Source organism: Narcine bancroftii, chromosome 12, assembly GCF_036971445.1.
Source record: "Narcine bancroftii isolate sNarBan1 chromosome 12, sNarBan1.hap1, whole genome shotgun sequence".
NCBI classification, from domain to species: domain Eukaryota; kingdom Metazoa; phylum Chordata; class Chondrichthyes; order Torpediniformes; family Narcinidae; genus Narcine; species Narcine bancroftii.
In genome coordinates, this window is record NC_091480.1 from 16,362,808 (window position 1) to 16,390,239 (window position 27,432).

Here is a 27,432-nt window from a genome sequence, read left to right on the forward strand (position 1 = left end):
TTCTCTTGTTTCTTGATAGAATATCATCAGATAAGTCACTCGAAAGGAAATAAGAAATGGGGGAAGGGAAAATTAAAGTAGAAGGGTTAGAGTTAAGAGGAAGAGCATGGAGAAAAATGATTACTGTGTTCTAGAAAACATTACGGTAAACAATCATGATACTAGAAGAATAGAGCTGACAGTAGATTAGAGGCATCTATGGTTAAAAAGGCACTTCTTGTGGTTAAAACAGAAAATGTTGGTGAATAATAACCAGTTATGGATATGAAAGGTAAGAATGAGGCAATTATTTTCCTTTAGGTACTGGAATTTTTCTTCAATCAATTAGAAATCCACTATTTTCAAGAGGTCACACAACTAATCCAACGATAGAATCACTAAAATTATCATTCTACCGCGTGACCTTCCTTGCATTATGCAGGAGCACCCTCAGGTGGTCATCTTCAATTTTTTTTTTTAAAACACTTATGGTGTCAATTTTCTTCCTGGCCAATTTCCCGAATATGTTGTCTATTTGTGGGATTTTGATTACTTGCTGTATGCTCAAACCATTTTTGTCGTGACACTCTGCCTTTGGCCATCTTCCATCTGCGGCCATTTTTAAAAATTTCAAATATACCATTTACATAAGATTCTGAAATAGATAAATGCAGAACATTCAAGGCAACACTTTCATAACAAGTCATTTTTTTTTCCATTATTAAACATCAGCATATTGTCAGTTATCATCCATTTATAACTATATAGTTCAGGGGTTTTTTTAATTTAAAAAAACAAATTTTAGTTAATGGTACAAAGGGCCTAAACTGGGGCCCTTCTCCATAGGACCACTTACTTAATCATGGCAACTTTAGATTAAAATCCCATGTGATTACATTCTTAATTGTTCATGCCATAATTTCTGCTATTACTGTTACTTCAAGAAATTCTTAAATACCTTTATCATCCATTGAAGACATCACAAAGGCAGCCAACATCATAAAAGACTCCCATCATCCTGGACATGTTCTCTTCTCACTGCTACCTTAAATTAATTTTAAATTTTAAATTAAATTTTATATTTAAATTTAGACATACATACAGCATGGTAAAAGGCCATTTCACCCCATGAGTCTGTGCTGCCAAATTTAGACCCCATTAACCTACACCCCCAGTTTCCTCCCACCGTTCAAAACAAACCAGAGTCCCTGGAGGAAACTCACACAGACAAGAGGGGAACATATAAACTCTTTACAGACAGCGCGGGATTTGAATCCCAGTTCAGTTCCAATCACTAGTGCTGTAAAGGCATTGCGCTAACCGTTACTCCAACCGTGCCTTCAGACAGAAGGGGCAGAAACCTGAAGGCTGGCACCTCCATCACTCAAGAACAGTTTATTTCCAACAGCTGTTAGGCTCTTGAACCTCCCAAATCTACCCTAACCATAAAACTGCTGCAGGACCACTAAAAATCTGTCTACACTACTAACACAGCACTGTGAACTGTGAAAATGTATTATTTTTCTCTTCCTATAATTATCTTTTTGTCTCTTCTTGGGTGTTATACTTAAATTGCTGTGTTTTATGAACCTGGCAAGCTGTAGCAATTAAGACTTTGCAACTGCTTGTGAATATGGTCAATTGTGTAATTCGGGAAACCATGTCATCACATCCTGGCCTCAATACAAGTTGGATGGACTATCTTGGTGATAAACTCTTTTTTAAAAAGGCCACACTATGACTTATTAAATCTCAAACTCAGTAATTGATAGAACAATTCCGTACATACAACTGAATCTCAAATACTAATTTTAACAAATATTACAAACTGTTTCATGAAGAGGAAATAGTAAAACATTAAAGCCTCTGATAAAGTCTTCTTCAAAATATTAGAGGAATATGCACGACAGATATTTTATCCCTGCAAATTGGACCAGGAAGTACTCCCTTCTATTACTGCACACAATGACAGCTGCGAGCAAAATAAAATGTCAATGCAGGTATCAGGTCTAAAAATTAATTTAGCACAACACAATTGGTATTTTTCCTTTTCCATAACTGCTTGTATTTAAATATGGATGCTTCAGAACTAAGGAATGTCTAAAAAAGGGTTCAGATTGCAAGGCCTGACGAGGTTTGTGCACTTATTGCACATGATCCATTCAACAGTTTTCGATAGTAAATTTGGTATTTATTTTAGTTTGTATTTTAAAAGTATAGTTGGTGCATTAAGCCAACAATACTGACATGAACTTTATAATGTATTTATTTTCATAACTGTAAGTACATTCAGGATTTTACTAGTGTGTGTACAGAACACCCAAAAGACATTGTAGGTGATTTCACAAAGCAGCTTCTCTTGGAATCCAACAAGTGCAAAGTTATAGCAATTCCACAGCACAGTGAGGAATCTACATACTTCTCCATTGATTCCATTAGTGGGGATAGCTATATCTAGGAATCATTAAAGCAGAAATTTCATCGCATTAAAAGAGGAAAACTCAAGTGGTTAACTGAAATCTAAAATATCACTAAAAAAATTATAGACCCAAAATTGCCATTAGGTACATATTACATTATGATTTACGAGAGGAACGCAATGCTGCTACAGCACCAGCGATCGGGTACAGGGTTCGAATTCCATGTTGTCTGTAAGGAGTTAGTACGTTCTCCCCATGTCTACGTGGGTTTTCTCCAGGAGCTCTGGTTTCCTCCCACCATCCAAAACATACTGGTTAATTGAGCGTCATTGGGCAGCCCGAGCTTGTAGGCTGAAAGGGCCTGTTATTGTGCTGTATGTCTAAAATTGATAAAACAAAGTTGATTGAGGAGTTTAGGTCAATCCACAGATCGTTTCACTTTATACATCAGCTCTGAATTGTGCTTGTATAACTAAATTATCTTTAAACAAGTAAGTAACCAGATTAAACCAGGAACACAGTTTAAGATACAAGATTGGATATAGTTTAGGTAAAGTTAGAAAAATATGAAAGCTATGAAATATTTTTGAATTTATGATACTCAAATTGATAAATGGTATTACAGTATTGAAATATCCACAAGAAGAAATGACTTAATGAAACTAATAAAGTATTACAGAGCTTATTGAAAATATTACTACAGGTAACTTTCAAGAAACAAGGTACACCTTAAAGGCATAATTATTGCAGCATACAGCTTGAAAAATAGCCTCAGCACTTGTGAAAATTCTAAAACAATAACAAAGTTCATAACTGTAGGTTTTAACATGTAGAAATATGAAGTTAAAATTTATTACCTTTTGTGAAATTTCTTACAATTTCAGATTTTTTCCAACACCATTTTTAAATCTGCATTATAAAATGTATATTGTCTCTCCTCATTCTCCTACCAAAAGTTTACATTTTCTGTTAAATTCCATGTTATAGGTTTTCCAACCCACATCCCCCTAGAGTCTGTAACCATCCTCTTCCTTGCTTACAAAATAAGTCACCCACAAAGTGAAATTACTCCTATTCATGTCCAATGCATTACCAGATTTCTTAATAATCTATCAATTACAGAATAACAACCTCATGCCAACAAAATGCATTTATCTTTCAATTTCAAACATTAATCACGATTAATGGTTACAAAAACTGATCGAAATTGAATAAACTTTCCGTGAACCTCAAAAAATATTGCCACAAATGAATTGAGCTTATAGTTCTACATAGTCCTCAAATTTTTACACAATAAAATTAGCATTTTTATGGTTATTAAATGATGTTTTCTACTATCAAGGGTAATAAAACGGTTCCTGGAGAACTGTGAGACATGCAAACCTACTCAACCACACTCAAAATAAAATCTAAACGATAGTGTGCTGACAGTCAGTGACCATACCCTAAAATCAGTGTCAGCAAATTAACAACATATATTATAAAAATATAATAACTACTTTCAAAGTAGTAATCTAATGTTGCTTTTTGGATCGTGGTTTGAAACCATTCATTTGCACTCTTATGGCTTTTAACACTGTCTAAAGGCCTCAATTAAATCACAACCCAGTAATCACCCTTAAGTATCCTTTCATTATCTTTTGACAATTGTACATGCCCATGCCTGGCAGATGAGAATTTAATCAAACATAGTCCACAACACAATCACTATTATTAAATACATCTGAACACGGATGAAAAAAAACTGCTTGTATCTTAGTTTACTTTTTAATGGAATCAAAGGGACATTTATTGTTTATAAAATTCTCTTTTTTCAACAGCGAGAGATGCTTTTTTGCTCCATCTTGATAGTGGTATTGTTCTGCATATTGCTCATCTGTCAACTCAAAGGCAGATATTGTTTCGGAAACATTATATACCACCATATTCCCATTGAAATTACAAATACAAGGAGAGGCCTTGTCTTGATCAGATGGATGTTTTGCAATCAGTTCACTTAGTCTCACAGAAATTCAATTGAATTATCTTAATGTACCAGCATTAATGTTGATAACTCTTTGATGAAGGTCACTGGCATAAAATTCCAAGTCTAGCAATTAGAACAGTGGCAAAAGAATTTGATGCATTTATATCCTGTTGTTAACTCTCTCAGATCTCACAATTGCTGCTCCCTTAGCCTGAGATGAAGCACATTTTTCTATCTTGCTGACCTATAATACTTTCTAGACTGCAACAATTTTTAAATGATAATTGAAAGATGAAAAACAAGCAAAAGCTGAAAATTTGAAATAAAAAGAATCAGAAAATGTTGGAGACTGATGATCAGGCAGCATCTGCAAAGAGAGAAGCAGAGGTAACATAGCAGGTCAATGAGTGACTGAATAACTATCGTTTGGAATTTATTTTGAGTTGAATAGCTTTGCATGTCTGACAGTGCTCCAGGAACCATTTCATCACCCTTGATTGTAGAAAACATCAGAGGTTCCTTACATTTAAAATTCTCATTGTTGTTTTCAGATCTCTCACTTCCAAAAGATTTTCTCACTACCAATCTTTGTTCAGTCCTTTAATACTCAGGAAATCCAGTTCAGGCTTCCTGGGTTTCTACAATTTTCATTATTTCACTACAGGTTCTTTCAGTCACCAAGATCTTAAAGGTCTAAAATTACTTCCCTGCCTCTCCTTTGGTTCTCCTTGAAGCCTATCACTTTTTAATAAAACTTTAGGTCTTCTAATATCTACTGAGGTGGCTCAGCATCAAATTCTAACAAATGTATGATGATGGGTCTCTCGGCAGGCTTTTGTAGTCTTGTACATCATTCAAATTTGGGGATGAATTTATAGGAATTACTAACTCTTGCGACACAACAAAGAATAAAAGATGTTAAGCTGAGCAAGACATATTGCGCCCTTAGGTGAGATTCCATTAGAGTCGTAACTACTTAAACCCCGCCCCATGTCGACGATTGGCTGCATCCTGCACATGACCCCGAAGCTGACCTTGGTCTTGATTCGTCTGTACACCTAAGAGTACATCCAGTGAGTCACCAGCAGTGATAGGCTCAGTGGCAGATTAACTACCACCCGGGCCCTAGGCTGAGCTTTAATAAGGCCCCCATGCCCCATGGACCCCACCCTTCATTGAATAAGGTGAAATTGTTCCATTTATTAGCCTTAAGGCATGATGGCCTGTTACAAGCCTGGAGGACCCATAAACCCAGCAGCAATAGCTATTCACCAAGATAAATGGTCACTTCAACAAAAGTTGCTTTTAATTATATTTAAACGTGAAAATAGAATCAAATTTTAACTTATCACTATTGACTTACTTAACCTAACTTAACCCCTTTCTAATTCTAAGTGCACGTAATGTGTGTATAAGTTCAGAAAAAGTTCTTTGGTTCAATCTCACTTCTCATTCCTTCAAGTTCACTGGTTGCAGGCATGTTATAACTGTGCACAGAATTTAACATTTATAAAGTTCACCAGGCTTTGGGGCTTGAAAGGTAAATGGTTACTGCTCAGGAAGGTTCTTATCAGTTTTCAGAGAGAGATTTTTTGTTCCAGGATATCCACAACTGATTCCTTTTTAATCAGCCACCCCAGTGTCTTGTTGACAAAACTTGCCCCTTCAAGGTTCTCCAGATGATAACCTCTTTCTTTCAGGTCACCATAGAGTGCCTCTTTGTTTCTCTTATTCCAAATGAAACATTAGATAGCCAGTCCTCTTCTCTTGCATGAACCATAAGGGCTTTGATCAGGCTGAACAAAGAACCCATCTTCCACAAGCTTGCCAGCTTGTCTTGTTTCAGTCTCAGCTGTTGTTGCTGGCTGACACAACGTAGAAATGATCTCTGTGTGTGTTACTCTCTCTCTCTCTCTCTCTCTGAGAGAAAAACCTGTTTGACCCTCTTTAAACAGCTCCAGACAATCTGCAGCTCCAACTCCTCTCTTAAACTGGATTCTGGATTTCCTAACAGAAAGACTGCAGTCTGTCTGGGTTGGCAGCACAACGTCAATCACCATCACACTGAGCACTGGTGCGCCTCAGGGTTGTGTACACAGCCTCCTCTTGTTCACGCTACTGACCCATGACTGAAATGCCAGATCCAGCTCCAACAGTCATCATATTTGCAGATGACACAATAATAATTGGCTTCATCAGCAACAACAATGAGTTGAAATATAAAGAGATGTGAAATCTTGTGATATAATGCAAGAATAACAACTTGAGTTTCAACATGGAGAAGATGAAGGAGAAAATTGTGGACTTCAGGAGAACCATGAACGACCACCCTTAACTATACATTAATAGGTTCGTAGTGGAAAGAGTAGAGAGCACAGAGTTCCTCAGAGTCCTCTTAAAGAGTGACTTACCCTGGACACAAAACATCTTTTCACTTGTCAAAAAGGTGCATGTTGTTGCCCAAAAATACAAGGATTCTGGAGTAAAGTCTTCAGTACATTATCCAAAATATTTTAAGTCAATTTTCAACCCTGCCTTTGACTGCAATATTTGCAATATCCAACAACTCCCTAAATTCCCTGCAGAAAGATGTGACAGCATTTACATCCCTATTAATGAAGTAGTAATTAAAGGAAAAGAAGGAGAAAAATCAGAAGAGGGCTTCCGTTCAGTTACTAATAATGTTGTAATTAATAATTTTCTTACCAAATTTTCACTTTAATCACATGAAACAATTTTAATATAAATACATTTAGGCTGTTCATGAGATATTGTAAATAAAGGTGTAATTTTAATTTTGTTAGTTGTTCATCTCACTACTATTGCCATTACATTCAGTGATATACAGGAATTACGATGTACGAGCAGCATTAGTACAAAAACATTACTCAGGTTTCTATATAGTCTGGTACGGAAAGAGGTCCATGGGGGGATGGGTGGGTGGGGTGAGTTACCGCACTGGACAACACCAACCCTAGAGACGCCACTGTCCAGGAGTGTGTCTGAGAGTGTATGTGAACATTTGTCTATCTGTCTGTTGGTTTTTCTGTCAAAAATGAAAATAGAAGCACAAGGATGTGGACAAAGTTATTTATGATGCTGAATAAATACATTTTGGAAAAAAAATCTTGCCATCCTAAAGAGCCCAGCTCCTAACACACACCCCAGGTACAAGTCCATCAGATGTTGCACAATTCCCCTGTTTGGAACAAGTAAGCCAACTGACTTGAATTTGTCTGGGCCACAATCCCATGTAGTTGCCTTTGCTCTCCTTATCGCTAGAAGAGCTATATTGACAAGATGGAAAGATGCTTCCCCTCCTATTCATATTCAATGGTTATCTGATGTGACAGCATGCCCGACTTTGGGGAAAAAAAAATGTTCTACTACTGAAATGAACTTAGTAAGTTTATAGGGTCCTTAATTATTTTCATAATTGATACAATTATTTAGATCCCATTTTGTGGATTGGTTGTTTTCCCTTTTACAGTAGTAAACACATATGTTCAACCAATAAGGGGCGTTAGATTTTTAGCATAGGTTTTTTTTAACATGTGTCTTTTTTTACCTTTTTCAATGTATAATATGTAATTTGTAGCCATGTATAATGGTATATTATAGTGTCTGCTACTGCTGAAGAAGTTATGCTCAAATAAGAGATACACAGGAGTGAATTCAACACTGATTTATTGTGGCTCAGAAGCCCATCTCTGACATCATCATGCCCCCGACTGGTGGCATTATGATCCGCTTCCCGGGATTGGTCGTTTAGTGCTACCTGGGGATCAGCCAATTAGTGAGTCCCTCCCAGCCCAGGGTATCGCCGTTTCCCTAGCTCCACCTGATTGGACTAGCCAACTGCCATGTGCTGCTGAGGCGGGCGCCAACTTCAAAGCGCATAGCCCACCTCGGCCAGCTGTGTGGACCTCAGTCTCCTGGTGTCGGGTCGCCGTTTCAGGTGTGGCGCGTTCTCCAGCCCGCTACATGACAACCCCCAAATCGGTGCTTGGCGAGGCCTTGTGCTTGGGAGGCCTGCCCCTTCAGCGTGGGGGTGGGTCATGGATCGAGTGGTCAGAGTCAAAGAATGCTGGCTTGAGCCAGTCCAGGGTGAAAGTTTTGCTTCCCCCCCCCCCCCCCAATATACAAAAGGCATGTTGACTGTCGTGTTGTATAACTTTGTATAGGCCTTCATAAGTTCTCTGTAGTGGGGTGGGGGGGGGTCTCTGTAGTGGAGGGTCTGTGTACCCCATATCTAACAAAAACATATTTACAAGTCTCGAGTTCTTTAGGTCTGTGAGCCTTACTGCTTTGGCTGCGTCGGGATGAGGGTGCCCAGGCAGTCCCACAGGCAGGACAAGACGGCCTCAGGGAAATCGTCCCCAGCGTCTTTGGCAGCCAGAAATTCCCCTGGAATCACTAATGGTGCATCGTACACCATATCGTTTACAGAAACTGCTAGGTCCTCTTTAGGAGCAGACTGGATCCCCAGGAGTACTCACGGGAGCTCATCCACCCAATTAAGGCCATTGAGTCTGGCCATGAGAGCTGTTTCAAGGTATCGATGGAATCGCTCCACCAAACCATTAGCCTTAGGGTGGTAAGCTGTGGTATGGTGGAGCTGAGTACCTAGGACATTAGCAAGGTTAGACCAGTGGCTAGAGGTAAATTGGGAGCCCCTGTCTAAAGTTATATACTCTGAAATCCTGAACCTAGCCACCCTGGCTTGCGTTTCCGTAGAGATCTCTGGCAAAGGGATGGCTTCCGACCATTTGGTTGGCCTGCCTACTAGGGTCAGTAGGTAGTGTGTGGCTCTGGATATTGGAAGGAGGCCCACCAAATCTATGTAGACGTGGCTTAAATGGCGTCATGGTTGAAATGACTGTGGTAGGAGGGCTTTAGTGTGGGTATGGATTTTCGAGGTCTGGCACCGTGTAAAATTCCTGGCCCACTGGCTGACCTATATGCAAAGGCCATGCCAGACAAATGGACTAGCAACCATTTTGATGGCCGTTTTGATGGTGGGGTGTGCCAGGTTGTGTATGGCCTCAAAAATGCACCTCCTCCAGGTAGTGGGAATGATGGGACAAGGCTTACCCATAGATGTGTCACACAGGACTGTTTGTTCCCCAGGGCCAAGCTGTACGTCTTCCAACTGGAGACCGGTAATCACAGTGCTATATGCGCTGATGTCCTTATCCGCTGCCTGTGCTTCAGCCAGAACCTTATAGTCAATGCTAGATGTTGAAGTGTGTACTGCCTGTAATGTGGGGTGTGATAAGGCAACAGCCACCACATTGGATTTTCCTGCAATTTGCTGAATGTCAGTAGAAATATATGAAATGTGCCTCTATTGCCTGGCTGACCACAGATCGAAAGCCTTAAAGAAGGCGAAGGTGAGAGGCTTGTTGTCTGTAAAAATTTGAAACTTCCTGCCCTCAAGGAAGCATCTAAAACATCTGATTGCTAGGTACAACGCCGGGAGTTCTCTATCAAAAGCACTATATTTCTGTTCAGGTGCCCGCAAATGTCTACTGAAAAATGCAAGGGGTTGCCAGTGTCCACTCACCCACTGTTCCAAAACTCCCCCTACTGCTGTGTCAGAAGCGTCCACTGTGAAAAAGGTGGGGGCATCAGCTTTAGGATGTATCATGAGGGCAGCATTAGCCAGGGTGTCTTTTGTTGCCTGGAACGCATCAGATGCCTCTTGATTCCATGAAATCATCTTTTTCGTACCGGTCATAAGGGAGAATAAAAGTTTCCCAAGCAGGAATCTGCGGTAAAAATTCACCATGCCCGTGAACTCTTGTAGTCCCCTTACTGTTGTAGGCTTGGGGAATGCCCGAATGGCCTCTTCCTTGTCAGGTAGGGGTTTAGCTCCTTGGCAGTTGATCTTGTGACCTAAAAAGTCAATTGAGTCTTTGCCGAACTGGCATTTTGCTGGATTTTGCATAAATGTCTGATGTGAGCTGCATATTCGGCATGGTCATGACATGCAATCAGAATGTTATCCATAAGCCTTTGAAAGGTCTGTGTGGTGTTTTTTAGGCCAAAGGGCATTCTGAGGAATTCGAACAGCCCAAATAGTGTATTAATCGCAGTCTTTGCAATATTCTCAAGGTTGACAGAAATCTGATGATAGCCACGGATAAGTCAATTTTGGAAAATATCCGTGCCCCCTGCAGGTTTGTGGAAAAGTATTTAATATGGGGAACTGGGGTATCTATCCGGTGTGGTGGCTTCATTTAGCTGGCGGTAGTCCCCGCATGGTCTTCCAACTCCCTGATCCCTTAGGGACCATGTGAAGGGGGGAGGCCCAGGGTCTGTTAGAGCAGCGGACAATGCCGAGTTTCTCCATTTAAAAAAAACTTCTCTTGGCAAGGTTGAGTTTATCTGGCAGGAGGCGACATGCTCTGACGTGAAGTGGGGGGCCTTTAGTGAGGATGTGATGCCTTACCCTGTGTTCAGGCTCAGTGGTGTTAAAGTGCAGCATCATTGCTTGGACTGGTCACCAAGTGCAGGTGGGGAGCAGTCAGTTTAGTGCCTTCCAGTACAAGGGTCTGAAAGGTCTTTTTGCGTTTACTAGCCGGTGGCCCTTGACGTCAACTAGGGAGGAGTTGGTCCTCAGGAAGTCCGCCCTGAGGAGAGGTTGGTGGATGTCTGCTAAGACAAATCACCAAGTGAAATGTGGTTGCAAAAATGGAGATGGATAGTACAGGTGCCATAAGTCCGTATTGAAAAATTATTGGCAGCCTGTAACGCGCGCCCAGCCTTCCAGTAGCAAGTGTCGGAGGTGGGGGGTGGGGGGGGTGGGGGGGGTGGGGAGGCAGGAGGACGCTGATCTCAGCTCCAGTGTCAACCTGACATTGTATCCCGGGCGTGGAGAAGGCTGTTGTGTAGGCTGGCCACCACAGCCACTAATAATAGCCGGCATTGGAATTTCCCGGGAACCCACAGGGTAATTGCCATAAGTGGGCCTCAGCACCCCATTGATGATAGTAGAAACAATACAGTTCACCAGGGTTTGCAGGCTTGGAGGAAGACTTGCTGGGCGGTCTGTCGAGTGGTCTTCTTGACATAGACAAGAAGAGGCCACGTGGTCTAACGAAACGCAGGCATCCCTTTTTATTGCCAGAGCAGGTCGGCTCTGGTGGCTAACTTTCTGGAGTCCACGGTCCTCTTCAGCTATGAGTAGTCTGATGTCCTCGGGTAACCTTTCCAGGAAAATTTGCTCGAATAGAGCACAAGGGGTATGGCCATCATTCAAGGCAAGCATGTCACTCACAAGGGCGGATGGGGCCCTATCCCCCAAACCGTCCATGTGTAGTAGACGGGCAATCCGCCTGCATTATGAAAGCCCGAAAGCTTGGGTTAATAGCTCCTCGATAGCCTGATTCTTCCCTTGTTCTGGAGGTTTCTGGAGGAAGTCAGTAATGCAAGCTGCCATATCCTGCTCAAGGGCACCAACCACATAGTAGAAGCAGGTGTTGTTGGCTGTGATGTTCCGTACGGCCAACTTCACCTCGCCTTGCCGGAACCACACCCATGGCTGTGATGTCCAGAAGCTGGGCAGCTTCAATGAGACCACGTTGATCACAGGCTGGCCACTCAACCTTCAGGTCAATGCCGGTTGGACCAGTCAGGGGTCACCACTGTAGCAGCTGCTACTGCTGGAGAGGTTACGCTCAAAGAAGAGGCACACACTCCAGTGAATTCAACACTGATTTATTGTGCTGGCAGCTCTACTTATAAAGGGCTCAGAAGGCCATCTCTGACGTCATCATGCCCCCCGACTGGAGACATTACGATCCGCTTCCTGGGATTGGTCGTTTAGTGCTCCCAACCCCCCCCCCCCGACCCCCGGGGAGTGGCCAATTAGTGAGCCCCTCTCATCCCCGGGTGGGGCCGTTTCCCTAGCTCCAGCCGACTGGCTGGCGCTGGCCAGCCCCAGAGTGGGCGGTGCAGCCAGGCGGGCGCCGACTTCGAAGCGCGTAGCCCGTCTCGGCCGGCTGTGCGTCCCAGTGTCGAGTCACCGCTTCGGGCGCGGCGCATTCGGCGGCCCGCTGCAAATATCTACATTGTTGGATACCCATGTCCAATTTACTTTAAAACTCAATAAAAACATAGAAAATGATGCTGCACAATTATGAGGAATGAGGAATGGCCCTGGCTCGAGCAAGAGGGACAGGACAAATTTGTTGTTCATGCAAGGCAGGCTTCACTGCGGCATTTGCTATAGATAAATCACTAAAAAAATCAATAGCTAATCCTAGTCTAAATACAGACGTTTTAGCAAATGCCATAAAATTTGGGAAATTTAAATTACACGTGCAATCCAAGTCGATGCAGAGAAACGGGGACAAACAGGATCACATTGCTTCCTTGACAACCGGCCATCGCCACTCACCTCCATCACACCGGCGGTCACGTGCTCTGCCGCACGCGTTGACGTCGCAGGCTCCGGGCGAGCGAGACGGACGAGTCCGGAGGTCAGGATGATTTGTGTAGCGTTGGCCGTCTTTGCCTACATGTTCCAGATGGGTGAGAGAGGGGTCAAGGGGGGGGTGAGAGAGAGGGGTCAAAGGGGGGGGGGTGAGAGAGAGGGGTCAAAGGGGGGGTGGGTGAGAGAGAGGGGTCAAAGGGGGGGGGTGAGAGAGAGGGGTCAAAGGTGAGAGAGAGGGGTCAAAGGGGGGGGTGAGAGGGGGAAAAAGGGGGGTGAGAGGGGGAAAAGGGGGGTGAGAGAGGGGACAAATGGGGGGTGAGAGAGGGGACAAAGGGGGGTGAGAGAGGAGACAAAGGGGGGTGAGAGAGGAGACAAAGGGGGGGTGAGAGAGAGGGGTCAAAGGGGGGGGTGAGAGAGAGGGGTCAAAGGGGGGGTGGGTGAGAGAGAGGGGTCAAAGGGGGGGGGTGAGAGAGAGGGGTCAAAGGGGGGTGAGAGAGGGGACAAAGGGAGGGTGAGAGGGGGAAAAAGGGGGGTGAGAGGGGGAAAAAGGGGGGTGAGAGGGGGAAAAAGGGGGGTGAGAGGGGGAAAAAGGGGGGTGAGAGGGGGGACAAAGGGGGGGTGAGAGAGAGGGGTCAAAGGGGGGGGGTGAGAGAGAGGGGTCAAAGGGGGGGTGGGTGAGAGAGAGGGGTCAAAGGGGGGGGGGTGAGAGAGGGGTCAAAGGGGGGTGAGAGAGGGGACAAAGGGAGGGTGAGAGAGGGGACAAATGGGGGGTGAGAGAGGGGACAAAGGGGAGTGAGAGGGGGAAAAAGGGGGGTGAGAGGGGGGACAAAGGGGGGGTGAGAGAGGGGACAAATGGGGGGTGAGAGAGGGGACAAAGGGGGAGTGAGAGAGGAGACAAAGGGGGGTGAGAGAGGGGACAAAGGGGGAGTGAGAGAGGAGACAAAGGGGGGTGAGAGAGGGGACAAAGGGGGGTGAGAGGGGGAAAAAGGGGGGTGAGAGGGGGGACAAAGGGGGGGTGAGAGAGGGGACAAATGGGGGGTGAGAGAGGGGACAAAGGGGGAGTGAGAGAGGAGACAAAGGGGGGTGAGAGAGGAGACAAAGGGGGGTGAGAGAGGAGACAAAGGGGGGTGAGAGAGGGGACAAAGGGGAGGACAAGGGGGAGGGTGAGAGAGGGGACAAGGGGGGACAGGGGGGGTGAGAGAGGGGTCAAAGGAGGGTGAGAGAGGGGACAAGGGGGGGAGGGAGGGGTCAGGGGTGAGACAAGCTCAAGGCGGGTTCAAGAGAGGACATCAGCCCTCGATGTCCAGTTGTGTGGCTTTGAGGCAGTCTCATGGTGAGGGACTGGGGCATTTGTGTTAACATTCAGCACATCATTGGCACAACAGGGCCACGAATTTTATTAACATTCAGCACATCATTGGCACAACAGGGCCACGAATTTTACTTTTAATTCATTGACAAGGGATGGGTTTAACCTTGAAAACGGGGGTAAACGACTGAAGGAGGAGGTCTGGAAGCACAAAGGGGTTGTGGAAGTCCCAGAAACGTGGAGCTGGATTAGTTGAAGAAAAGTCAAAACTGAAATTGACACTTGCAAACATCCCTATCATTCCCTTCTAGATTCCTAACTAAGTGACAATAATCCTGTAATTTAGATTTATTTCCAGTATCATTAGGTATAGAGGCACTGCAATTCAGACCTTCAAGTTTATCTCATCATTTAAATATCACCAGAGTATGTTCCCTCCATTGTTTATAGTTATTGTTGGCTACTGTATATAGTTAGCTGGCCCGCCCACTGATGACTCATACCCTATGACTCCTCCCCCCATGGTCTTGGGCCATATGACTCCTCCCCCCTCCCCCTGGGCCATATGATTCCTCCCCCCCACAGTCTTGGGCCATATGATTCCTCCCCCCCACAGTCTTGGGCCATATGACTCCTCCCCCCCCACGTTCTTGGGCCATATGACTCCTCCCCCCTCCCCCCCCCCCCATGGTCTTGGGCCATATGATTCCTCCCCCCCCACAGTCTTGGGCCATATGATTCCTCCCCCCCACAGTCTTGGGCCATATGACTCCTCCCCCCCCCACGGTCTTGGGCCATATGACTCCTCCTCCCCCCCCCACAGTCTTGGGCCATATGACTCCTCCCCCCCCACGGTCTTGGGCCATATGACACCTCCCCCCCCACGGTCTTGGGCCATATGTCTCCTCCCCCCCCTCAAGGTCTTGGGCCATATGTCTCCTTCCCCCCCCCTCAAGGTCTTGGGCCATATGACTCCTCCCCCCCCCCCACAGTCGGGCCATATGACTCCTTCCCCCTCCCCCCTCTCCCCCACAGTCTTAGACCATAAAGATCGAGCCACCTCTCCCTTCCCGCTATTACTATATTATACCTGGATCCGGGCCAGCAGGGTTCTTCTGTATATTAAAGCCTGTCATTCCCTCAGTCTGGTCTTGGTGGTTACTGGTAGTGCACTACAATCAATAAAGTATTGGACGTGCATTCCATAAATCCCTGGCTAACGGTTTGATCCCAGAGTTTTTAAAGTTCACTGTTTGTCCAGTGTTGTCTTTTAGGTGATTTAAATTATAGAAATCTAAAATGGAAACGTAGCATCAGTAATGGTAACCGATAGACTACTAAATTTTTATAAAAATCGATCTGATTCATTAACGTCCTTTGGAGAAGATAGTGTAGCTTTTTATGGCTTAAAACCCACCAAGGTGGTTAATTGGTATTTGAATTGGCCAACCAATTTAACTAATCAAGGGCAATTTGGTGGTCACTAATAATGCCTTTAATCACGTTAATTCCTTAAACTAGATGACAAATTTGGCTATTTCTGAAAATATGGTAATGTTACACTTGCCTAACTTTCCTTTAAAATAAATAAATAATTTGAATCAAACAGCAATTATCCACAGGATAAATGGAATTAAAAGAGATGAAGTAATTAAATGATGAGATAAACTTGAAGGACTGAATTGCAGTGCCTCTATACCTAATGATACCTACTGGTAATAAATCTAAATTACAGGATTATTGTAATTTAGTTAGGAATCTAAAAGGAAATTACAGGATTTCCACAGGTATGCTGCTCGAAAATTAGCAGAACATTTTAACTCTTGTTTCCCCTCAGCAATTCCCCTTCCCCTTCCTGGGATTTGAGGACTACATTTAAAATGATACTTCATTCAATACTGAGGGAATGATGCTGTGGTATATTCTATTATTAATTTGCCCCATTTTCTCTGAGGTGGATGTAAAAGATTCAATTATATTATTTTGGTGAGATATTCTTATTAATACCTGCCCATTTATGTGTTTCAACAAACAAATTAAACCATCTATCAGAATAATAATGTTTGTGGGATATGTTTCTAACTTTATTGTAGTGCCAATGCTTCATTGATCGTAAAGCCTGAAATTGTGAAAAGTACTCGATGGAGGCAAGAATTTATTTTTAGATTTTCTGTATTTTATTTAGTAATTACAGGAGTACATGAGCGGACCTTCATTGCTATCAAACCAGATGGAGTTCAGCGGCGCTTGGTTGGAGAAATCATACGGAGGTTTGAGAAGAAAGGATTTAAACTGGTTGGAATGAAAATGATAAAGGTATGACACTAGTATGTGTTTCTTTTAACATGAAGTGCAGAATGTACGTTCCCTTGGATATGGAGGTGGTAAATTATTGATACTTTGTAGGGATAAGGGGATCATTTAAATTGGTAGAGTTATCTTCAAAGTATGTTTCACTTTAATTCCTTAAACTAGATGACAAATTTGGTTATTTCTGAAAATATGGTAATGTTACACTTGCCTAACTTTTAAAATAAATAAATATTTTGAACTATTTGTATTCACATGTTAAAGGGATAATTAGCAGGCTGCAGTACATTAGTTATGTATTGAACAGGTGAGATGGGGTGAAATATTTGGGGACTGACATAGAATTGTTTTAATTTTTGAGCTTTAAATGTTTTATTCCCATGTTATTTTGTAAACCAAGTATGATTGTGAGTCATTTCCAAATATTTTGGCAAGGTAATAATGTGTAGCAGCTCTTGTTAAAACCAAGTAGTGTTACAGGTTATATTTCAAAGATTGGGTTTGGATCCTTGGGATTTGGTTATTTGGTTTTTACAAGCAGTGAGAAAAAAAAACAAACAGGATTCTTTTCTGTATCTCCCGTCAGGAGATACAGGAGCATCAGAGCCAGTACCATCAGGCTGAGGAATAGCTTCTTCCTATGGGATGTGAGAATGTGGAAATGCTCACATCAACCATATCCAAGACTCTCACTGACGAATCATTATTTATGTGTGTGTTATATAAAAAAATGTACACACACACACTCTATGAAAACTTCTCTTGCATATGTTTTGTTTGTGTATTATATCTGGTTGTGTGACTGCATGTTTTGCACTAACGATCCAAGACCGCTGTTTTCTCAATTGTACTTGTGCAATCAGATGACAATAAACTTGACTTGATTGCAAGTCTTTTAATGTACTCCAATGTTTAATAGAGTTAAATCTGATAATTTAAATAATTATCTACTTTTTAAATTTAGGCTTCAGAAGACTTATTGAAAGATCACTACATTGAACTTAAAGAGAGGCCTTTCTATGATGAACTGGTGAAATATATGAGTTCTGGCCCTTTGGTCATCATGGTACGTAAAAGCAGTCGCAAATGTATAGCACAATCCATTACTCCAATTTTAAAAGGTGAATGAATCTATAACATTGATGTACAAGTACTGGTAGTTGGCAGTCTTTTGTCACTGACGATGGTCAATTCTTAGGAAATATACAAAATAACCTGAATTGTTAGCCCTGGTTTAAATGCTCTGTGGATGAAGCAGGGGGCTTTTTTTTTTTGACTGCCTGATATTGATGATCTGGCTCGGATTGAAAAGTGGTGAGTAAATTCTTGGATTCGAGCTCTATTACTGAATAACTCAGCATTTTTGAACATTAGGAACACCCTTGTGTAAACTGAAAAAAGTTAATTTGTGATTTCTTCAAAATCCTTTTTCTAAACATTTTGTTTCATAAAAGAGGAGACATACAGAGCAAGAAAACCCTTTAAACCTGCAGGTGGTTGATTTGTTCTGGCCCTACACTAAACACCTTCAAACCTAAATTTCAACACTAAATTATTGATGATTTGTGTTGAGTTGCTTCATGAGGACAGTGATCTTTACAAGGGAAGAAGTACAAGACTCATTGCCCTTGGACTGAAAAGAAAATGATCAATTTGGATTCTTGATCCAGGGTGTGATAAATTTTTTTAAAATTATTTTTACTGGATCCAGATTAAACTCCGGGTACAACGGTTATGGCTATCCACAAAACTGAATACTTCTTTGAATCCACTTTTAAAATTGCATTCCAGTGATGATTGTCTTCAGGGATTGCTAAAAATAAAGCAAAATTCAGCAACTGTTGGAAATGTTCAACAAGTCAAGCAGTATATATGGAAAGATAAACAGATGATGCTTCTCTTGCCTCAAAGTTGGCTTCTCTGCAGTATATTTCCAGTATTTTTACGATTTTTATTCCTCTGAATCACTGCAGTAAAAGACACATGGGTACAAGTAGTTTTTGATAAAATTTATTTTATTTCATTCTGAAAGATTATGCCTTGCAGTATTAATGGAGAATGCTACTTCCTTGACATTTCAGGTATGGCAGGGATTGAATGTTGTTAAAACCACCCGAGGTATGCTGGGGGAAACCAACCCTGCAGATTCTGCACCAGGTACCATCAGAGGGGATTTCTGTATTGATGTGAGCAGGTGGGTACAAACATAGGCCTTGATGAAAGGCTCAGGTCTGAAATATTGGTTATGTATCTTTATCTTTGCTACATTGTTTGACTGCCGAGTTTCTCCAGCATTGTGCTTTTACTTCAATCAGAATTATACAATTATATAAGTCTCAGACTTTCGTGCTTTACTCCTGGATTTGGTTTTAAAAATGGACTTCCAATAGGAGATCTTCATGTGTTTTGATTTATTGCTTAAAGTAAGCAAGCCATTATAAATCAACATTATGAAAAGTTGTATGGGAGTTGTTTTTGCAACAAATTGCTCATGGGCTGTAGCTTCCAATGAGAGTGCTGTCTGAGTTCTTCACTTGTCTGTTCAAAACTTCAGCTGGTGTATGGACATGAATCTCTATATCTAAGCTCACTGAGAGCCAATTGGCAAGAACTAGTGAAGGGGCTTTCAGTTCACATGGCAAGCTCTGCCTTTTAATTGTATTGACAGCCCATGAGGCCAATCTACAGGCTTAATGGCTGTCAAAGACTGAATGTTTATGAAGGTTTGCCATTCACATTCAAAAAACAATGCATAAGTTGTACTGCCGTATTCATTAAATTTTAGAAATTAAAGTGAATATTTAATATTAAAAATGGTCTTTGAATTGTTGAATTAAATATTAATACTGAAAAATTCCCCAAGTGAATACTGCACGTAGCAATAGAGGAAAATATGATACTGTCAGCATTTCTCTTAGATTCAAGCCAATATTTTATACCATTTATGGTCCTTCCTACATGGCAAGAACTATGACGATGCCCCTCTGGCTTTTGTTGCATTGGTGCTTTTGTAATCTTGAGTTGAATACAGTATTGTATTTTGAATCTATTTGGCATTTAATGCAGTTGATTTTGATGTAATGCAGGAATGTAATCCATGGCAGTGACTCAGTGAAGAGTGCCATCCATGAAATCTCCCTCTGGTTCCACTCTGAGGAGCTGGTTTGCTGGAATGACTGCGCTGATGACTGGATATATGAATAAACCTGGGGCTTTTTTTTTTGCGAGTCAATCCTCAGAAGCAAGCCCATCAGAACCAAAGCAATGTTGTTGTAGTATCCACACCGACTGTAACAGACCTATGCACTAGTGAGTTTTCATTTTTTTCTATGCAAATTCTTTAATTGTACAATTCTGTTCCCTCAGATTTATGTATTTGAAAGTTTGGAAGAAAAACATTGTTTTAAATGATTCAACAGTTGTCTTTCACTGACAAATGGTATTATCCCTTTATGCATTTTGATTATTTTTTCATTTGTTTCCAGTTTTTTTTAAAAACCTGAAGTTTGCTTTAAAATGGTGTTGGCCGATGTTTGTTTTGGTGAGAAGAATCAAAGCATTTCAATTCTTGGGTGAGGGAACTGATCAACATTATTTTTCCACCCTGTATGATTAAAATAGCTAAACTGCATCTGGGCTATTGTAATTATCACACTTTTAAAGTTAGATTGTAAAGTACTAAATCATATGCTCAGGTCTTATGTCTTTAAAAACCCAATGCTGGAGAAACTCAGCATTGATCAAGGTATGGGGAAAAAATTGATGGGTGTCTGGCTAAAATGGGAGGTGTGGTCGCAAAGGCAGGAAGTAATAGGTGAAGAAAGGAGGGCAGGCACAGCAGCAAGCCAGGGGAGGAGGGAAGGTGGTGGAGAGCTGACAAGGGGAAGGGAAGGAGAGCAGGTTAGCAGAAACTGGAAAAGTCAATGTTAATCCCATCTAGCTGGAGAGTTCCAAAACAGAAAATTGGGTACGGCTATGTATTTTTATCTTTACTACATAAAGTACACTGCTTGACCTCCCGAGTTTCTCCAGCACTGTGCTTTTTCGCTAAGTTAGTATTGTAATCTATTAAGTAGGATGTAACTGATGAAATAGAAAAGTTGCATGAACCAAAAGCTTCACAATGAAATGTAGAAATTGTTTCAAAAGTTTTTTTTTTGCCAAAACACTGACACAAGGTTCTGAACATTTGTCTCTGTATCATCAATTCGGCTTCTTTTAAGTTTTCTATTCATTATGATCAGCGAAAGCACAAATGCAAACTCTAGCTGCTCGGAATGTGATCACTGCCTGTGAGTGCTAAAATATGCAGTATTTTATCCTGGCAACTTATTTTTATCAGCCATAAAATTAAAATATCAATATCCAGAACCAGACATTTATTACTGTCCTTGATAACAAGATAGACTTGTTTTGGATACACAAAAACTCTTTGTACATTAAATGTTGTAGCTTGGTTTGAAAATTTCACTGATACCAGTTTCAAGAAAATGGAAAAAAAAATTAAGATTAAAATTATGAATTAATCAGTCAAAGCCATCATATGGGGAAGGAACTAAGAGTTTTGCTATATTAGATGTGATGTGGTTCTACTGGTTAAATTGAGTATAGCAGGCATTGAGATTGTGTGACCTACTGCAGTTTCCCATTTTTGTGGGGGGAGGGAATAATGAACAAGATGAAAGAAACTCCAACCAAGCAAACCTAAAACTTTTACGAAGAGCAGATGCTAGCAATGTCGCACAATCATAAATCCAGCCTTTAGAGTTAGGAATCATAGATGTGAAGTCTTTCAATGCTATAGAATGATGGAACACATTACAGCTATATAATATGATCCATGAATGTGTTACTGTAGAAAGCAGATTATTTCTGACAATTAGAAATTGGCTTATAGGCAGATCTGTGGAATAAAAGCAAGTGGAGTTACACAAAATTGTGAAATTCAGTATTAAGTCTCCAAGGCAATAGTGGATTCAATGAGAGAAGAGCTGCAAATAACCTTTTCTTTATTCTGCCTAATGCTTGGAATATTTCTATTTTGCTCGGGTTAAATGCTCGTGAACTGACCAAGTGTCTTTAAGTTCATGTAATGAGAAAATGTTCTAATATTCCTCATGAAGATTGAATAATCAGATTAATCTAGGCACCCTGGGCATTTGATTATACATTACTGGCAACGTTCAAAAATTAAAAGCAGAAAATCACTTTTTAAACAAAAAGGTGTATATGCTCAAATCAAAATTGTCCTTGGAATAATCATTTCACTCAAGGGTTAAGACTTAAGATGACTGAAAAAACAAAGTTCTGTCACTCCCTAATCTGTATAGAGCTACATCTACTGCCAGTTAATGAGAAGGGATTCTAATTATGGCTGTTTGAATGGACTGTTCAGAAAATAATTCAAAACTGTTATTGTCCAAAGTTGGTGTGAAATCTCCATTATCCTGTAAGGTGTCATTAAATGAGTACAGATTGTTACAACAGGCCTGAGCATTAAAAAAAAATGAAGTTTGAAATATGGCACATCATTTAATTCATTAATAAATACTACAACACCTGATTTATGACGTGAATGTTTATTACATATGGAACAGTTGGTCAAGTTAAATTACATTGCACAGGGAAATGAGCTCAGATCATATCCTTACACCAGCCAACCCTCTCTGTACACCCAACCCGACTTTTCCATTGTACATCAAGCAGCATTTTGTACAGGACTCTGCTCTGAAGCAGCAGCAGTTGTTCAAACTGCAGCATCATTTTCTCTAGACTGAAATACACAGGAGTTACTTTACATGATGAGAAGAACCTCAAATTTCTACTGGCAGAGCCATAATCTATAGATTTTTGTAAAATTGACCATTTAATCAAGATGAGAACCAGATGTTTCAAACATAATGCACTCATGTGGCCAGAAGAAAAATCATGCTCGCTGATTTCCAAAACCAGCAACATTCATCCCACCCTGCCATGTATTGGTAAATGTGTATTCTTCTGAAGAAAGCAGACAGATTTTTCTTTTGCCTCTGTCAGTGATTTTGTTTCCCCTCTCAGTTCCCATTACTGTACTTTGCCAGCTCATTCAAAATTTATTAAGTCTTACACCTTTGTTAGAACAATGAAAATGACTTGTTACTGCTCAAAATAACCTCATTATTACACATTACAGAGGTGCAGGTTCGGAATACTCTGAAAGTTGTATGTCATGTGGACATAGAAATAATGAATCACAGTATGAAAAGGCTTGATTTTACTAACATTTATAACATACTCCAGGATGTTAAAACAATCTTTTAATTGCACATTTTCCTTATATAATTGTCTGTAATTTGTCAACCATAATGTATGGATCGTCGACACTCATGAGCAATTCTTAATATTCTCACGTGGCTCAGTTAGAAACTGAAAACTTATTGTTATTTTCACATTAAATGTCTTTCAATCTTGATCCAAGTTGCCCCTCCCCTATATTTTAATTGCTTCTACTGTCTTCACCCTCGAGACACAAACGTCACTGCAACTGCAGTTAGTGCATTGGTTTGCAGTTGCCCGTTGGTTGGTCCTCTGATGTTTTCTCCACTTCCATAAAAATAGCACACCCATCAAATTCACAACATTTAACATTATAAAAGTGAAACAAGGAACCAAGAAATGCCCACTTGCCTCTAAGGGCCCTTTTTGACAAATTATTCAAAATTTGGATGTTCACATACTTTGCATTTTAATCTGAGGAAGACCTACAATCAGATATTGTACCAGCTTTTCTCGTTCAAAACTAGTTTTACATTGCTAAAGCTACTGGGGTAGGCTAACACCTCAAAAAGAACTGCACTAAATATAGCCGAAAAATTTTGAAGTTAGTATAAACTACAAGATGCAACTCTTGGCTTTGGCAGAAATCCCTGACCCAAAGCACTTTTGGATTTGCTCTGCTTTCACACTAGATAATTTCTGGAAGCAGCCAAAATATCATCAAAATTTCAAGAAAGGAACCTTTCCAGAATACTGCAATACCAGTTTCAAATTATCTTGTTTTTATTTTAATATTATGCTAAACCATGAATAGGAATTCCATGTATCCCAATAGAAATATAGCCACATAGAAGAGGAAGTTCACTGATCAAAATAATTAATTGAAGGACATAAAGCATATTTTTTAAACTCCTGAATTTTTGCACAATTAATGACATCCAGAAGTGAATAAGAATGCATCCTGTCAAAATTCCAGTTTCCTGTCCTTTTTTCAGATATTGTTGCACGTTAAACCAAGAAATAGCAGGTTTTACCAAATCTTTACAGTGCCAACTAGAACGCTGACAGCCACAATAAAGTCTGGTGAAAATTCACTCCAAAATGCACTTTTCTCCCTAAAGAAATATTATTCTTTCTGGAATTTCCCATAATTATGAATGGATAAGTAACAATTGGTGGGTTGAAAGTTTCAGAAACAATATGGTTACACCTCCCTGTGTCATTAAACATCAATGGCATCCTTGAGGAAAAAGAACAGAACTATCTCAATTTCTGTAGTTTAGAAGTTGTACCCATAACATTGTTTTTGAAATCTATCCACGTTTCCACTACTTGTCATTTGGGTTCTGCTACAGAGGCAGGACCTCATGAGAAAGTCAGGTGAGTAATGTTACAGTTTTGGTTTAAATGTGAATGTCATCAGCAATGATTTTTGAATTAATCAATGGCAGAAAAGGGGAGGGAAAATCAATACAAATTAAAATAAATTTTGTTCATAAATGAATCAACCTTTAAGTGATGTATAAATGGACAGACATGAAAGGTGCCTTATGACATTTCAACCTGGCATGCATTATGGTAGCATTCATAGTTTTGTGTTTTAAGGACAGGCTAATTACAAAGGTAACTGTTTGAAACAGCAACACATTTTGTTAAAGTGAATAAGATTTTAGTCTCCAAAAAGCCAGTGTTAGCTATTTTAAAGGATTTTAACATTCCATTTTAAGTTGAATCCAAAATGTGTTGAACTGTCACAAATTTCAACAAATGAGCAGATCCAAAGTGGAGATACCATGGAACTGCTGGAGAAATTCTGGATTTTCAGCGGCTTTCCTTATGGACAAGTACAATGCAGGGAAATCTTATATGTACGTACAGATGATCTGCAGGTATTGGGGAGCAGGTTTTCGTGGTAGTGACATCCTATTCAGGAATATATGACACCTGCCAGACAATGATGTGACTTCGCTCTGCTTTGGAGAGGGCTGGTCTGATTCCTTCAGGCAAACTTTCATCTGTCTCATCATCTTCACCGTCACCTGCAAGAGTTGTTCATGGAGGAAATAGAAGTTAACCGAAAAAGACTGGTATGGAGTATGTAGTGGGTATTCTAAATTCCAGCCCACAACGGTAGAAGTTGATGAATATGAATGCCCTTCCTGTTACTAGGCTTAAATTTGAATAGATTTGGATTAATTCTTCATTGGACATCAAATTGTAACACAAAACTATCCAGAAAGATGGCTCAATTTAGTTTAATTCACTTTGTTTAAAAAAATTCATCCTGATTTGATGTGAGGTTTAAATATATTTACTTTTTAATTCAGCTGACTCACGTTATTGCTAATTAAAAAGATACAATAAATCAACTTTAAAAAAACTATCAGCCCCACTTTAATACTTAAACAAAGCATCTATCATCTATCATACCACATTTTCTAAAGGTGGCACAATGTAAAATGAATAATGCTGCAGTGCAAGATCGCGGAGTACACCACTATGGAACAAACTACTGAACATTTTTTGGTTTAGAAGAGAACCACTGACCACGTGCTCCTTATCAGTCAGTATGTTCTAAACTGTGGCACCTGCACAAAGGAACATGAGAGCTCAGAATAATCTGGAAGTCAGAACTTTGTACATTTGACTTCCCACTCCATTGCTAGACTCAAATGTTCCACACAGGGGGACTGGATAGGAAGAGTATCCAGTCCTTTATCCTGACAGCTGGCATATCCAGCATTTCTCCATTCATTTGAATGGGGTGGCTGAAGTCGATGGAAAAGGGAAATAGTGTGCTTTTTTTTCCATAAGTAATGATTTTAGCTAACTTGCACAAATTAAAAGGGGGTAACATTTTATTTAGTGTAGTTTTTCAGCTGCTGTGACATCAGAGACATTTTGAAACATTTGAAAATGCCTTTGACAGACTGAACTATTAAAAATTTCATTGGAATTGTCTGGTGATAGAACGTGGTGTTCCTCCTGAGGCAGAAACCACTGCTCGAAGATGGGATGGCCATAGCAGCAAGGCATCAAGCTCAGAATCATGGGATTGCGAAGGCTTGGTGCAGCTGCAGAGACCGTGCGGTGGGAAAACAGATAAAGCTTAATTTGGATTTTTAGTACAGTTCTATCTTTGCAAATCAGTAAACCTTACCAAGAGTGGCTGAATCAAATTATGACCTGGAAGTACGTTACCACCTCAGTGAAAATATTTTAGGCAGGACATTCATATACAATATTAGCATGTGTAATTTATTTAATCTCAGTGGTAAAGGTTCCATTATTGTCACATAATAGTACATTTAGAATGTAACATACATGAAATTCTTTAACTTTTGTGTACCGTAAGGCAGACAGAGAGTTGCCACTTGTCCAGTGCCCCCTACAGAAACCTACAGCACCTGGTGTTCCTTGCGGTCTCCCCTCCAATTACTGACCAGTCCTGAGAATGCTTAGCTTCCGAGATCAAACAATCTCAAGCATATTCAGGCCACAATAGTGCTGTAGTTGGGAATACTTGGCTTTAAAAAAAGAGTAAAATATTACACTAAAAGAAAAATATTAAGGATAGCTAATGGTAAGGGGGGGGGGGTAATACATAATGTGTAGTGCATAAAATATAGTGAGAACTGGGCCAATCAACAAAAGAGAATGAGTTAGGACAATGAGTTTGGACAGCGTTGTTAGTGCAATGTTGTTACGGAGCCAACCACCAGGGTTTGAATCCGGCGCTATCTGTAAGGAGTTTGTATATTCTCCCTGTGATTGCGTGGGTTTCCTCCAGAGCTCCAGATTGCTCTCACCCTTCAAGATGTACTGGGGTTGTCAGTCAATTTGGGCACCATGAGCTCATGGGCCTATTACCGTGTTGTATGCCTAAATTTAAATTATCACTGTTGTGTAAACTGGATCAACATAAATTTGAAAAATTAGAGAAAGTAAAGGCTTACAAACCAAATAATTTTCAATGCCATTTGATGAAATCCAAATCTGCCTTACCAATTCGGAAGTCAATGTAGCCTTCTCCTCCACTGAGAACCAATACAGGCTGCAGCTTCCTCTCCTCTTGCTCAGGTGCAGTTGGTCCTGGATTCTCTGTCGGACTGTCCAACACGCTACCATTCAATGTTGCAAGGACATTACCTACCAGAACAAGCGATTAGATACCATAAAACAAAGTAATGAAGAGCAACTTCCAATTCAGCAAGAGGATTCATGAGAGACTGCAGATGCTGAAATCGAGAGCACAAAACAATCTGCTGCAGGATCTCGAGGTTGACCAGTATCCAATTCAGCAATCTTACAAGACAAGTGTGAGGTGTTGCATTTTGGAAGGACAAACCAAGAAAGGACATGCACGGTTAATGGTCGAACACTGAGGAGTGTTTAGAACAGAGGGATCTTGGAGTACAGAAACAGTTCCCTGAAAGTGGCATTACAGGTAGGTAGGGTTGTATAGAGAGCTTTTGGCATATTGGCCTTCATAAATAAAAATACTGAGTATAAGAGTTGGGATTTTATTGTAAAGTTGTATCAGACATTGGTGAGGCCAAATTTGGAGTATTATGTGCAGTCTTATATCAATAAGATTGAAAGAGTGCAGAGAAGGATGTTGCCTGGATTTCAATTACAGGGAAAGTTTAAACAGGTTAGGAATGTTCGTTTTCCTGGAGCGTAGAAGAAGGGGAAATTTAATAGAGGTATTTAAAATTATGAGTGGAATAGACAGAGTAAATGTAGATAAGCT

General features: G+C 40.8%; 3 protein-coding genes across 21 annotated transcripts in view; 1 reads left to right on the forward strand and 2 right to left on the reverse strand.

Annotated features, from left to right (window-relative positions):
* The window catches only part of rhbdl1 (rhomboid, veinlet-like 1 (Drosophila)), a 238,116-nt gene extending 225,195 nt beyond the window's left edge, over window positions 1-12,921 (reverse strand). For 9 of the 12 annotated variants that reach the window (XR_011347356.1, XR_011347355.1, XR_011347358.1 and 6 more), the window contains exons 1-2: window positions 12,770-12,921; window positions 938-1,024 (exon numbers count right to left, since the gene is read on the reverse strand). Coding sequence is in view for 5 of the 12 variants with exons in the window: in XM_069906199.1 (XP_069762300.1) it covers window positions 938-946 (9 nt within the window). In the remaining 7 variants the exon portion in view is untranslated. Of the gene's footprint in view, window positions 1-835; window positions 888-937; window positions 1,025-12,769 lie in introns of those variants that run through there. The other 3 variants (XM_069906193.1, XM_069906200.1, XM_069906196.1) reach the window with 3 other exon arrangements.
* On the forward strand, window positions 12,670-21,987 carry LOC138747200 (nucleoside diphosphate kinase A-like). Of its 4 annotated transcripts, XR_011347359.1 has the most exons (6): window positions 12,670-12,903; window positions 16,300-16,430; window positions 17,389-17,490; window positions 18,506-18,618; window positions 19,511-19,733; window positions 19,910-21,987. XR_011347359.1 is itself a non-coding variant. In XM_069906220.1 (5 exons), exons 1-5 carry the CDS (start codon window positions 12,858-12,860, stop codon window positions 19,626-19,628), a joined length of 510 nt encoding a protein of 169 aa, XP_069762321.1. In that variant the 5' UTR covers window positions 12,670-12,857; the 3' UTR covers window positions 19,629-21,987. The 4 variants fall into 4 exon arrangements, 3 of the variants coding, with proteins under 3 accessions (XP_069762321.1, XP_069762323.1, XP_069762322.1); XM_069906220.1 differs by having other exon boundaries at window positions 19,511-21,987; XM_069906222.1 differs by having other exon boundaries at window positions 12,671-12,851; window positions 19,511-21,987.
* Window positions 21,988-27,432, reverse strand: part of mapk8ip3 (mitogen-activated protein kinase 8 interacting protein 3) — a 408,818-nt gene continuing 403,373 nt past the window's right edge. For all 5 annotated transcript variants that reach the window (XM_069906190.1, XM_069906189.1, XM_069906187.1 and 2 more), the window contains 2 exons: window positions 26,685-26,828; window positions 21,988-24,718 (listed from right to left, as the gene is read on the reverse strand). In XM_069906190.1, the coding sequence (XP_069762291.1) occupies window positions 24,603-24,718; window positions 26,685-26,828 (260 nt within the window). In that variant the 3' untranslated portion in view covers window positions 21,988-24,602. The remainder of the gene's footprint in view (window positions 24,719-26,684; window positions 26,829-27,432) is intronic.

Coding starts and splice junctions, on each gene's coding strand:
- LOC138747200 (XM_069906220.1), top strand. CDS start 12,858: ATGATTTGTGTAGCGTTGGCCGTCTTTGCCTACATGTTCCAGATGG. Junction 16,431..17,388: donor TTGGAATGAAAATGATAAAG/GTATGACACTAG, acceptor TTTTAAATTTAG/GCTTCAGAAGACTTATTGAA. Junction 17,491..18,505: donor CTGGCCCTTTGGTCATCATG/GTACGTAAAAGC, acceptor TTGACATTTCAG/GTATGGCAGGGATTGAATGT.